This window comes from Chanodichthys erythropterus, chromosome 20 (genome assembly GCF_024489055.1).
Source record: "Chanodichthys erythropterus isolate Z2021 chromosome 20, ASM2448905v1, whole genome shotgun sequence".
NCBI classification, from domain to species: Eukaryota; Metazoa; Chordata; class Actinopteri; order Cypriniformes; family Xenocyprididae; genus Chanodichthys; species Chanodichthys erythropterus.
Window position 1 is genome coordinate 13,839,538 of NC_090240.1, and position 14,063 is coordinate 13,853,600.

The window sequence follows — 14,063 nt, forward strand, 5'->3', positions numbered from 1 at the left end:
CTAGCCTGGTTCCCATTCACTGTTAATGAGCGAGATGCCTGATTAGGGATCTCAGAGGAACACGGATCCACATTCCTGCCCCTGAGGTTAAAGGGTAATGCAGGGGGCAGCAGAGTTATACTTCAGCCCCTTCTGTGATTTTCATGCTCTTGTGAAATTCAGCGGTCGGTTTGATAGACAGTGAACTGAAGAAAGGGAACGGTAGTCACAGGGTTAGTCTAAATGTCAAAGAACTGTGAAATCCCTTCACGAAGGTCCCTTTCATAAGGTCATCAGTGAAAAATTTTATATTTTACTATTATGTTTATGCAAAAAGAGGGTTAATATAAAAGAGGGTTCTCACAGGTTTTGACAAATGATTTTTTTCATGATATTTTTAAAAAATACTTTTGTAGAGATTAAACTCCCAAAAAAATTGTTTACAAAAATCTTTATAATCTTTATAAACTATATAAATGTTTATGTCTTTTCCAGGACTTTTTATAATTCATTTCGATATATATCATGCATATGTCAAATAAATGCCATAAACAAACATTTAAATTGCACATAAGTCTGTTTTAATATCAACTTTTTATGATATAATTATGTTTTTTTCAACAATGTACAACATTTAAACAGAGAGTGGCTGTCATAAAAACTTGATTTCATATTAAATAATGAACATATCACTAATAGGTTAAGTAAAAAACAATGAATATGTAATATGGTGCATATATTTATCAAAATGCTGTTTTCTAGAGTTACTTTCAGGTTAGAATTTGCAGACCAAATTCATGATATTGGAGAGGGTCGTTTCTCACACCCCCTCCTCCTCAGACTCAACGCTCACGCGGGTTGCCGGATTGATGACACACAACAGGAGCGAGCTCAATTGACAATGGAGGGCGAGGAGACTTTATTTTTATTTATCCATGTTTTAATATGGAGAGTTTGTTTATACATGTTTTAATATGCCCCTTTTCATAGAGATTTTTAGATGAATGGCGAGGCTTTTTAGGTCGAGTAGAATCTGCGATCTATGACCCAGTTCATTTGCTGGTTTCCATGTCTGCAATACGCTGTTTCCCGCCAGCTGGCCACCTGGGGTATCAAAATACTATTGGATAAATTTGCAGTGGGTGGGCTCACACAAAGAAACAAGTATGTGAAGTTAGCATGTTTCCTAAATATCTGCAAAAACATTATGGTATTTTCCTGCTTTAGTACAGTCAAAAAATTACATACAGCACCTTCAAATCACATTTTGTTTACAAGCTGTTTTACTGACATCTTTCCAAAGTTGAAACACCGATTGAGCGATTACACGAGACATGATACGTATCTGGGTATGATATGACATTGATGCTTATTTTGTGCTATAATTAGTAGTAAAGAGGAAGAGATGATCAGTTCACAAGCGCTCCATGCTGCCGCTTCACTTGGACTGTGCAGTATTGGCCAAGTTTGAAATTTAAAAGCAACAAAAGCACAAAATCTATTGCGATTAATGGATGGCAGGCACACTACAAATAATGTTTAGTGAAGTTTTGTTCATGCATCAACAGCACTGATTCTCAGCATCGATTATCAGAACGAAAAAAAAAAAGATTGATCTTGGGATTTAAGAATCAATATAGGTTCATCAAAATGAATGTTGAATGATTAACTGATATCGTAAACCCAGCCCTAACCAGAAAATGTTGCAAGCTGGATTCAAACTTAAATTGCCTACATGAGCACCATGGTGTAAAATTTCAGACAACATTTGTCCATATTTCTGCATTAATGCTGCTTTTTTTCTCATTGCATGGCTTATAATTCCAGACCGGGTATATTCCAAAATATATCTGTGATGTAGTCTTGGTTTTTAGACTTGCTAATGTGATATGTGAAAAAAAAAAGTCAGAGTTCAAAGCAAAAATGTTGACATTCAACACCTTAAAATTATATTTTAGTACATCATCAACTGAGCTATTTGTGGGATTGTGGCCTACACCTTTTTTTTTGTACTCAATCCACACCTCTCCGCTCTGAAAGAGACAGGCAGGAAGGAAGTGGTACGGACGGTGTGGATGGAGTGCACTGGCCAGACGTGTCCTCCATCCTCCACCCCTGAGCCCTGCAGTTCATACACAGGCTGAGGTCACTGGAGACCATTTAAACTGTGACACAATCAGAAAGGAAAAACCCTTAAGAAGAAATACGCAAAAAAGACACAAAAGGTGGATGTGGCAGATGTAAGTGTCCACCCATTAAACACGTGTGTGTGTGTGTGTGTGTGTGTGTGTGAGCTGACCAGAAAGGTTTGTTTGCTTATTCATACCAAGTCCAATCCAAATAAATCACATGAAAGTAATAAAATATACAATAATTAAAAATTGGATATTTTTGCAACAAAAGTATTCATAGCAAGTCGGATACTAAATATTTCCCTAAAAATTGATTACCTAAAGGAACTGTTCATCTTAGCTAACTAACTAAAAAATAAATAAATATCTGCCTACAAAAAATGAAATGTGTATTTTTTTTTTTTTTTTTTTTTTGCAATAACGCATCCTTTGTGAACAATCCCTTGGATTTTATGAAACTGTACCCTCGGGAGCAGAAGTGTGACCTAATTCATTTGCGCAAGGGCTTGTTCCCATGACTTCTTCTGACTTCACTGTCCCATTCATCATGCACCTGGCCCAAAGTGCTCACTGATTGGTCAAAAAAATCATCAGCGACATATTTACTCAGCAAACAGTGCAGCACAATACCTTACATATTAACATTTGTCCAGACCTTCAGCTGCCAATCACAACATCAGTCCATCAACCAGCCAACATTTGTCAAGGAAATGTCAGTTGCCATGGTATTAGGAGAGCGGGATATTGACTATGAACCAAAAGAGGAGCTTTTTTTATTGACTAGATTAAGATGTTTCATCCAGAACTATGTGCATCTTTTGGCATGACTGAAATAGCAGTTGGCCAAGGCCGATATATCAGCCGATATTTGGCATTTTTTAAATACCGGCATCAGCTGATAAGTTTTTATGTTTGGGCAATGTGCTGGAATCAGGACTTTTATTTTGATGGCGCTGAGAACGCTGGTGTTGTACTTGAATCTGTCTCCCCGGACCAATCACATCCATACACACCTCACATTTTTTAATTTAGAGATTTATTTTTACAGCAATACTGTAAATAATACAATAACACAGTATTTATTGGTTAGGGTTAGGTGTAGGGAGGGCTTTATTGTCCCGATAAGGTGGCATCCTGTTATTATCGCATACCGTTTAATGTACAACAACACTGAGGTGCAAATTGTGGCTCTGAATGAGCCAAGTGGAATGGATTTGAGGAAGCAGCAGTGTGGAAGTCAAGGCTGTAGCTAAAACGCGAAATGGAGTTTAATTCATTAGGGCATTCCTCTAGTAGAATGGATTTGACTCACAGTGCTCTGAAAAGTGAACTGACATATGCGCTGAATTAGAGATGGTAAAAGTGAGTGGGTCCAATATCATTGCTCTTAAAAAGTGGGTGGGTCTTATCCCACCCACGTACAATGGTTCCGATGCCCATGAATTCAAATAAAGTATATATATCGGCCATATCTCTGCTCTCTAAGATATCGGCATTGGCCATCAATATCGATAATAAAAATAAAACAATATCGGTCCACCACTAGACTGAAGCCTCCGAAAATATTTAAACATGCAAAAAAAGGTGAAAGGTTACGCTGACTGAGCACATGCCTCAATCTGAGAACACACACACACACACATGCTTGGGACTGCCTGGCCCACAGTCCTCTGGGGTCATGACCACTGTATCAGGCAGATGAGGAAGTTCAGCATGGGGGGGCTGGCCGGGTGTAAGGGATGGATCAAAGGACAAGGGTGCTGTTTCAGATGGGCCAGGGTGGTCAAATGAGAGGATTCGGAAGAGTTCATTAGCTCAGATGAGGGACGTCTCATGTTCATTAAGGAATATTGAAGAACACACTTAATTTCTGCCAATTCCATTAAACAAAGTTTTCTAACAGGCATTTAAAAGGGACTTAAAAGGCACAGAGATGAGCCTCTGGGGCAGGTGTGTGTGTGTGTGTGTGTGTGTGTGTGTGTGTACTTGTTTTTGTGAAATATCAGGACACAAATGTGTATAATGACATGGGTATGACATAGGTATTACAAAAAGAGGTGAAATATGAGGACATTCAGCATGTCCCCACTTTTCAAAAGGCTTATAAATCACACAGAATGAGTTTTTGTGAGAAAGTAAAAGTGTGCACAGTTTCCTGTGAGGGTTAGGTTTAGGGGTAGGGGTAGTGTAGGGGGATAGAAAATACGGTTTGTACAGTATAAAAACCATTACGCCTATGGAATGTCCCCACATTTCACAAAAACAAGTATGTGTGTGTGTGTGTGTGTGTGTGTGTGTGTGTGTGTGTGTGTGTGTGTGTGTGCTTGTCCTCCTGTTGCATTTCCCCAAGCGGCCACAGTCTCACTCATCCGAGAAATGGAGCATGTGGTGAACTTCCTCCAACTAAAAAAAAACTGACTGGTATGTACATTACATGCTCTCCTGAAACACAAAGACCACTGAACACTGAAAGATAGAGGTGGGCTAACGCTAATGTCTCTTACAGTTTTTGTGGTTACACACTGGAAAAAACAGGGCAATATCTTGAGGTTTAATTCACATTGGTGCCTCTTCACATCATGTAGGGTTAAGCAGAAAATCAAACCTAATCACTCAGCTTAGTTTTAGGTCAGCACTGAAATACATGTAAGCAATACATAACTCAACATATCAGCAAATAAAAGCATTAAATTCAATGCTAGACAGCATAAAGCATCATTCACACTGCATTTAGCTTGTGTGCTGTAATTAAAGGTGCAATATGTAAGAATTTTGCAGTAAAATATCCAAAAAGCCAGTGTTTTATATTTTGTCCACTTGAGTAGGCCTACTTACAATATCCCAAATGTTTCCAACTATTTGTAAATCGTGAGAAAATTGCAATTTTAAGCAAGGCTCCGGTATGTGTGAGTAGTTGCCTGTCAATGGCGTCATACCCACGTTAACCTCGGTTTCTGATATATTTATATACAGAAAACTAATTATTTTTATACAGCTCAACATGTTTAGTCTCATTGTTTAAATCTAATTTTCTTGATTTTTTGCGAGTCTCATGCTTTACCATGCCTCAGAGAAAAACACTATTTTGTGAAGTAGCTAACATAGCATAATCAGATGCAGCTTTATTTTTAGTAACAGTAATACAGAATTTTCTCCATCATACAATACATTTTAAAATTAATTGCATGCCATTTATCAACACAAGCCATCCAGCATTTAATATGATATTTTAAAATCAATCTATCTTACTGTAGTATGTAACATTGTTTCTCAGCAGCGATCGAGCGAACACACAGAGTAATGTTATAACATCATTTTCAACACTCTCAACTGTATCTAATATGATAAACAGAGCTGCGTTTCCTCATACTCATGACTGGCGCCGGCGACTGTGTCATAATAAAAGTCCTGCTGCTCGTGAGGCGTGTGTTGATCAATCGCTCCAGCTCCTCGTTCAGCTCCACAACACAAGCTCCTGCTCTGCTTCATACTACAGTAACGTTAATAATCACATCCATGAACATGATTTCTTCACGAGTCCTATCCCGATTGTTTCCACCGGCCGTGGGGTGAAGACCACATGTCCCAAGATGTCATCAAGCTACGCTTTTATTTTGAATAGGCCTCTAGCGACCTCTAGCGGACAGAAAATCTTACACCTTTAAGTTTTTGAATAAAGCAAAACGCCAAACGAAACCCATAACACCCTACACTGTAAAAAACAATTATGGTGATTTTAATGGTAAAAGACTAAAAATGCTACAGCAAAAAAACAAACAAAAAAAAACTGTTAATTACAGTAAATTTTATGGATTTTTTTGTTTTTTTACAGTGAAGAAAGTTGGGAAAAATTTAGTTGGTCCTGGTTATGTCAACAGAAATGAAAAGTCAGTTCATATTTTCTAGCAATTTCTGATTGAAAATTGTTTCAAACTAATTTCTAAAAACTTTTTAGTAGCTATGTTTCCGTCCAAACTTGCAAATTTAACTCATGTGCAAAACTGGAATTTTCCCACAAATCTTTTGTGAGTAAAGCACCGTTTCCATCCGACGAGACGAAGAGAACAAAATCGTCACTTCCTGATAAACTGCCGCTAAATATCACTAGAAAAATGGAAGTTGCTGCAGTAGGAGAAGCCACCGTGGGGCTTTTTCATATACAATATACAAAATGGAATAAACGGAGTCAGGATATCTTGCGTTCAAGATGACTGCTTGGGAACACAGTCATATTAGACTGTTCTGGGAGGTTTTCGACTTTGGCGCAGGCATTTCAGAATGACCAAATCAACATTTCAGATGCTCTGCAACAAGCATCTGGTCCAGTTATGCCACCCCATCACTTAAAGTCACATGACTTTTTAGATGCGCAGAGGGATTTATTTGCTAAATGCGTTTGCATCATAATTTTCACACATGTTTTCTTATTGGATAAAAAAATGCATCCACCTCAATTGAATGCATATGTTATTTTAATGCGTATTTTTATTTTTTTTAGAATTCATGCACATCTTGGCCTTTCCATCCAGTGTTTTTTATGCAATATCTCGAAATGCGCATAAAAAAAGGTGGACGGAAAACACACTTTCATGGAAAATCGTAACTATTTTATGTTTTGGCAAATTGATGACGAATTAGTACAATCTCATTTGTATGTTTATATCCAATCTGTTTACGCCACACTGAGGAGTTGACCTTCACACTCTTTTGCAAATTTTTGTACAAATCAAATTCATTATTGTAAATCAAATCATAAAATTGCAATGTTTTCTCTCTTTACCAGGCCAACATGTGTCCGTTTTGAAGACGCCAGTTTCAGCAGCTAACTGACTGTAAAGAAAACCCCACCTTGCTAGAGGGAGAGCAGGGTTAGATTTTGAGCGCTGCCTGGCTCAGTTTCCTATCATCTCAGTGGGGGTTGTGAGATATTTTCAGACAGCCGCAGACATGCCCTACTGTGCTCTTAATGACTGCCACTCCAGGCTAAACGCTTTTACTTCAGCGCTATTGGGTTAATATCGAGCAGACACCCACCTACTCTGGGAATGCTGCTTTAGTTTACTCAGAGAGCATATGCAAGTTTAAAGTGACAATGAAGCCATCTACACACACAGAGATTGTAGGGGTGATATGTGTTAGTGTTGTTTGTGAAGTGATACTCAGCAGAGCTTGTCATTAATTTATGATGGGTATTAAAAGGAGTCTTTTATGACTAATGTTTTCAACAGCACGTTGTAAAAGAAAAACACTGAATGTTTTGCAGACACTCAGAACAGAGCAGAGATCTGTACTGGATGAAGTTGTTATCTAGTAAAATGCATGTAAATCCAAAACTGCTGTCAGCACACAGCACACACATGTGTATATATACCAAATACTATAGTTGTATATACTAGGGCTACCCCTAATAGTCGACTAGCCTAATGAACTTTTCCCAATCCCCTCACTTGACAACCCTGGCCCATCTGAAACACACACACTTGTCTTAAGAAGAGGCTTAGTCGACCAAAATTGGTATTAGTCGGTTAGTTGCAGGAAAAAAAAACTCCGCAGGAAGTGGTGAAATCATGTAGTCTGTGATGGACAGATCGTTAATGGCAGGAAATCTAAACATTTGCCTATCACTCATCATTCATCGATCTCAAATATGACCTTTCACTTGAAACATGCAAGTACACATACTTTACAAGTCCGCTCACTCTAACGTTAACCTAGATAAATGTGCGCTATTATTTGGTGCATATCCAATGAGCCGCTTTTCCACTTGAGCCTGGTTTCCACTTGAGCCTCGGCATGATTATAAACTGTTCTCGGCCCGGAATCGTGCCGGTAGAGTCAGTGAAGTGACGTTGTGACTTAGGTTTGGTCACTTATATGTTGCCTGGCTACCAGTTTCAGTCGTTATATCATCAGTAAACCATTGTGTAGCCAAGGCAACGACTGACACCTTTGTATGACATTCCAAAGAGTGGCTGTTATCAGCCCCACAGTGGAAAATAGAACCATAACCGTACCAGCTGGCCCGGATTGGCACGGAATGGAATGGTAACGCACTAGCCGCTTTTCCACTGTCGGGCCAGTGCGAGTCAGGGCTAACAGCGTGCCGAGCTGGGCCTATGGCCACAGACCTTAGGCACTGAGGCCAAAATCGAGTTGCGTTTCCACTGTCGGTCCGCTAGCTCCGCAGCTCTGATCTAAAAACCACCCTTAAACACACCTCCCTTGATCAAACATCACACAACCCAACCCATTTCAGCGTGTAGACCATCACCTGACTACGATTAGCTCCGCCTTTCACCTCGACCGCGCCTCAAGCCCCAGCTGGCCCGCTTTGGACCAAGGTTTTCGGCGGGCCGAAAAACCTGTGCCTTTGGCACCGAAGAGGCACGATCAAGCCCCGGAAGTGACCGGCCCTGGCACGCATTAGCACACCCGCCTTTGGCCCAGCAGTGGAAACGCGGCTAATGAGAACCGTTTGGCCCGACAGTGGAAAAGCGGCTCAAGTGTTTGTGTGAAGAGCGCTTACTGCATGACATGGAGGCGCCGGTGCGATCACTTGCATTTAACTTAAAATACTCCATCATTTTTGGTCATACAGATAAGAATAGTCCAACATTCGAAAGTATAAATGGTTTGCTTTTATATCTGTAAACTCACAATAACAACAAAACTTTGTGCTTTTGTAAAATAATGAAAACAAACAGGATGCGCTTTCTGTCATCTCGGTCTCAAGTGAACTTGAGTACCTCACAAAAATGAACCAAAACTCAGCATATACTTGCCTCACAGACATGAGAAATATATATATAGAAAGCTTGAAATGTGTCCTTTAAATCAACCAATTCAAATGTAAAATATATTCTCAGATTAAGTAATCTGTATGAAACATGCATATAAGCTTGTCTACTACTGCGGAAATGATGAGTCAGCATTGTTGACTTCATCTCATTCACTAGTCTCCTTGTTTTTCATGCCATATTCATAATCATTACGTTTGCCGGAGCGCTTCTGCAAGTTGCATGCATGCGTTTGAGTGCTAATTAGACTATGTATTATATAGGCGATTAAAGGCTCATTATTATTATTTATATGGTTTATTAATATAAACACGTGATCAGTCGAATAATCTCTTGAATGACTAGTTGACTAGAAAAATCCTTATTCGAGGGCAGCCCTACCATACTATCAGTATCGTTATTGTTAACTAAAACAATTAAAAATACTTTTAGTTATTTTGAAATGAAGCTGAAATAAAATATAATATTACTATTAAATTAAATGAAAAACTAGAAAAAAAAAACAAGATTAAAAATGGTGCTTTGTCAATATAAGAAGTTTAAGAACTAAAATAACTAGAAACGACATAAAAATATTAAAAGCTGATCAAAAACTAATAAAAAAATGACAAAAGCACATAACAAAATTGATAAGCCAAAATAAAAAAATAAAAATCTGAAAATATGTTTTAAAAAATCTATAAAAATAAACACTATAATAGCACGTAAATAATACTAAAATAAAAATGTATACTACATATGCAGTGTATTTTACAGATAACCGGGGTAGTTAGATTTTTTTTTTACCAAACTACCATTTTCAAAATCAGCCTAATTAGCTTCCTTAAGACTGATAAATAAAATACAATACTAATATAATTATATATAATTTTTGCCTGGACTCTAACAGGAGCAAGTGGTTGCTGAGAGATTCAAATAAACATCATGTTTCTTATTTAAACAGCGAGCCAAATCGAACGACAGTGAAAGAAATCATTCAATCAATCATCCTCATCATCATCATCATCATCATCATTACACATTTGCCTGATTTGGTCATGCAGGTTTGAGATGTGCTCCTGACATTGAGAAACACACATTGCCAGTTCTCTGGTAAAACTCACAAAGGTCCCATGTTTAAAGTCTTCTAAAGCAGGACACAGTGGGAAGAGTTTCCCAAACGGGCCAACAGGAAGACTCCACCGGGAGAGGCAACTTTGTGTTTTGTTTGAGCCTCTCTCCAGCAGTAGTACAAGTGAATGGAGGAGCAGGCCAAGATATATCATCTCACACACAAACCCTATTACAGCTGAGCCAAGTTTGGATTGAACACACACCCACAAACTCATTTTCCATCTGATCTGGCCCACATCTATCACAAATGGTCACTTAATATTCAACAATCTTTCTGCCATTATATATTAGGTCTTAAAAATGGCAAACACAACTAACATCTGCCCAAAAGATTTACTCCTAAACTTCAACTTCATATAAAATGTGCGTATTAATAAATACAGACTGGAGAAGAAAAAGCCAAAACCTCTTAATAGAGGTCAGAACCAGGGAAACATCTTGATGTTTCCATCAGGGACGAGGAATTTGGTTTGGGTTCCTCAGATGTTTTCTAGCCATGCCAAGCCAATTTGTAATTTCATCTGAAAAGATCCAAAAAGCAACTAGTAATTAAGGCTTTCCCGCAAACCAACAAGAGCTCCAACATTTCTTTCAAGCAACTACAAAGTTAGTTAAATGCTACTATAGCAACAAAGAGACGATTGGGTAAGACTGTTGACCATTTTGGTGATGGGAAACATCCATCTGCTGCTAGAGTAAATAGCAGAAAGCAAGATGCGTTAAAGTGGCACATAACGCAAACAAATGCATTTCTTTTCAAGCGATAATATCAATTTTAACACAGCAACCCTAATCGCATCTTTGATAAACATATGGACAAGATTACATAGTTTTAATAGTTCCAAATCCAAGTTTAAAGGGAAAGTTCACCCAAAAATGAAAATTATCCCATGATTTACTCACCCTCAAGCCATCCTAGTAGGTATATATGACTATCTTCTTTCAGACAAACACAATCAGAGATATATTTAAAAAAATCCTTGATTCAAAATGTGGCCACCCATCCACAACCATTATAAAGCTGGGAAGAGCCAGGATATTTTTCAATGTATCTCAGATTGTGTATCTCAGAAGATACATACACTTGGGATGGCTTGAGTGTGAGAAAATCATGGAATGATTTTCATTTTTATCCCTTTAAAGAAGTAGTTCACCCAAAAATGTTTGTTCCCTGACATTAAACATCAAACACAACTTACACTTTAAATCAATTTTATGAGCTGAACTGAACTGAAGTTGGCTTAAGAAGACTTGGAATATAGCACACAAGTTGTATGGTCTACTTTTATGTTGCTTATTTTGTGATTTTTGGATATGTTTGCATGGAAAACAGCAATCTGGACATTCTTCAAAATATCTGTTTTACAAAAGAAAAAAAAAATTTGGTTTAGAGTGAGAAAATAATTTCAGAATTTTCATTTTTGGTTGAATTATTCCTTATTAGTTAACCAATTCATAAATACTCGATGCCTCTAATAGTAACTCCATCCATATGGTTTTTTGAATATTTCAAAAGTTCAGAAAAGCTGTCAGTGTTTGTCCTGGCTTCAGAGGAGGTGTTCTGAGAATGCTAAGGGATATGGCATTGCAACATGATTAATAAAACATGTCAAAATCCATCCTATTAACTCCATTAAGGCTGACACATGGAAGACGACACTGGACCAGCCTGCAACATCCGCATCACATCTGTTCATCAATTGACCCTACTAATCAATCCATCATTGGTCCGCACATCTGATATGGATCACAGAGGCTTTTTCGACTTTCATAACGTCCATCAAAATATAGTACAGATCTAGGGGTGGGCGATATGACAAATCTTATATCACTATATATATATAAGAGTCAGTTTATTATGCATTTTCTACTCGCAAAATGGGCATTTTGCCACATAAATGTGTGTGTTTGACCGTTCAAGGCAGCAAAAAGAACTCATTTCAGTACTCACATGCTCAATGAGAAGCGGCTTTATGTGCGTGCGTTTCTGGTGAGCACTCAGAATCCATCTCTCAGACAAGCAGCTTGAGCAAATATCGAAATGAGTTTGCTTTTGCTGCTTATTGCGCTTAAATGGTTTAAAATCACTTGTTTTTAAACAGTAAGGCTTAAAAAAAGCACTCAAATGATAAGCTTTCATGACGACACAATCTGCACCATGGCAACGTCACTTGAGCGTAACCACGAGAGAGACGATAATCCAAAATCTCTACCAGTTGACAAATTTCGACTGGTTTCTCATGTTTACCAGTATATCGTCCACCCCTATTCAGGTGTTTACATTTTAGCCGCATTAAGTATTTAATCAAACAATGACTTTAAGTGTCAATAAATTGCATTGTGCCATCTGAAGCTAATTATAAACATAAAAAATAAAATTTAAACAAAAATAATCATGTTCTTTTAAAGTAACAAGATAGAAGGTAACAGGGTTGACAGTTCATTTATCAATATTAGCATTTAACTCAAGGTCAAGACAGTACAAAGTGTGTGTTATGCTGATAATTCAATAATTACGTCATCATAGTAACAGTGTTGACTATTTAAAACCACCCCCACTGATAAATCAAAATATAAGATAAAATAAAAAAAATAGTTTTTTTTTTTTTTTTTTAATTTATAGATATGTAAATCAATTTAATAAGGGAAGGTTTTGATGGGAACAGGGTTGACACTTAACATGGGGACACAAATTGAAGTCCTTATGCTCACTAAAATTATATTTTGTAAACAAAATGCCTACATTAGAACATACTGTAATAAAAGTTGCTGTCAGTTTTGCATTGGTAAAGTCATTGTTTTCATGTTCATGAGGGTTCACACAAGTATTTTTTATGGAATGACACCTAGACTTCTTAAGTTAGTTAATACTGTACATCAGTTAAATCAATTTAACAACATCAAAATCGATTTCAAAGTAGTTTTTAGTGAACTTTGAACATCCCATCCCGTGCATAACACCTTATCAATACAGCAACAGTATCGTCTGATGAAGTCACATACCAGTAATGTGCCGCTTATTACAGTGAACAACACTGTTTTAATATCAAAGTTACCCACGCGATTCTCTAGGAGCAAACAGAGCTGAAGTGCACTGTGCAACTGCAACATGTATTCACAGCTCAGCAAAATGATCCATCTTACCTTCTGTCAGCCATGTTCCTCACATTGTTTGGACTAATGGGAGTGAAAGCAGTGAGATGTGTCCTCTGGCAGAAACTGAGCAGACTGCACCGAGTCTGTGAAAGTGGATTTCAGGCTTTCTGTCCCGCTGGAGTTTGAGACAGACAGTGGAGTGGGCTATTCCCCCGCCCTCTTCAGTTTGGGACATACTCGAGTAATCTGATCTCTACTGCAGCCTGCTGTAGTTTCATTGAAGCTCAGTCGGTGCTCATTGTTCGAGGAGTGGCGCCATCTGCTGGTGAGTCAAAGCGGTACCATGGCGCAGATTCACAAGTACTACAGTAAATGCTGCAGTTGGTGAGGTTAATTTTAGTCCACTATAGAGGATAATACTGTTCATTACGATAATTACAATATAGTGTTAAAGAAATTAATAAATATCACACGAGGAAGAGTGTAGTAATCTTCTCTGTTGTGACTGGTGCGTTCAAGTCCTCCCGGAGAGTTCGTATTTCCGAGTTGGGAAGTCATGTTTACGACGTCAGGTGCGTTTATTGCTGCCTTCATGTGCTATGGGAAATTTGATAATTCCCTCTTAAAGGGTTAGTTCACCCAAAAAATAAAATAATGTCATTTATTTCTCACCCTCATGTCGTTCTAAACTCGTAAGACCTTTGTTCATCTTCGAATTAAGATATTTTTGATAAAGTCCATTGGCTCAGTGAGGCCTCTATAGACAGCAATGTCATTGTAAATCTCAAGATCCATAAAGGTAACATAGTTCGGTGGTTCTACCTTAATATTATAAAGCGACGAGAATACTTTTTGTATTAAAAAAAAAACAAAACAAAATAACGACTTTTCAAAATATCTCATGATGGCCAATTTCAAAACACTGCATCGGAGCTTTACAAATCGA

At 37.9% G+C, this 14,063-nt stretch overlaps 1 protein-coding gene across 1 annotated transcript in view; it reads right to left on the minus strand.

Annotated features, from left to right (window-relative positions):
* Window positions 1-13,296, minus strand: part of arhgap46b (Rho GTPase activating protein 46b) — a 103,180-nt gene extending 89,884 nt beyond the window's left edge. Inside the window, exon 1 of the mRNA XM_067371768.1 lies at window positions 13,166-13,296. Coding sequence (XP_067227869.1) covers window positions 13,166-13,179 — 14 coding nt within the window. The 5' untranslated portion in view covers window positions 13,180-13,296. The remainder of the gene's footprint in view (window positions 1-13,165) is intronic.
* Between the last annotated feature and the right edge of the window lie 767 nt (window positions 13,297-14,063).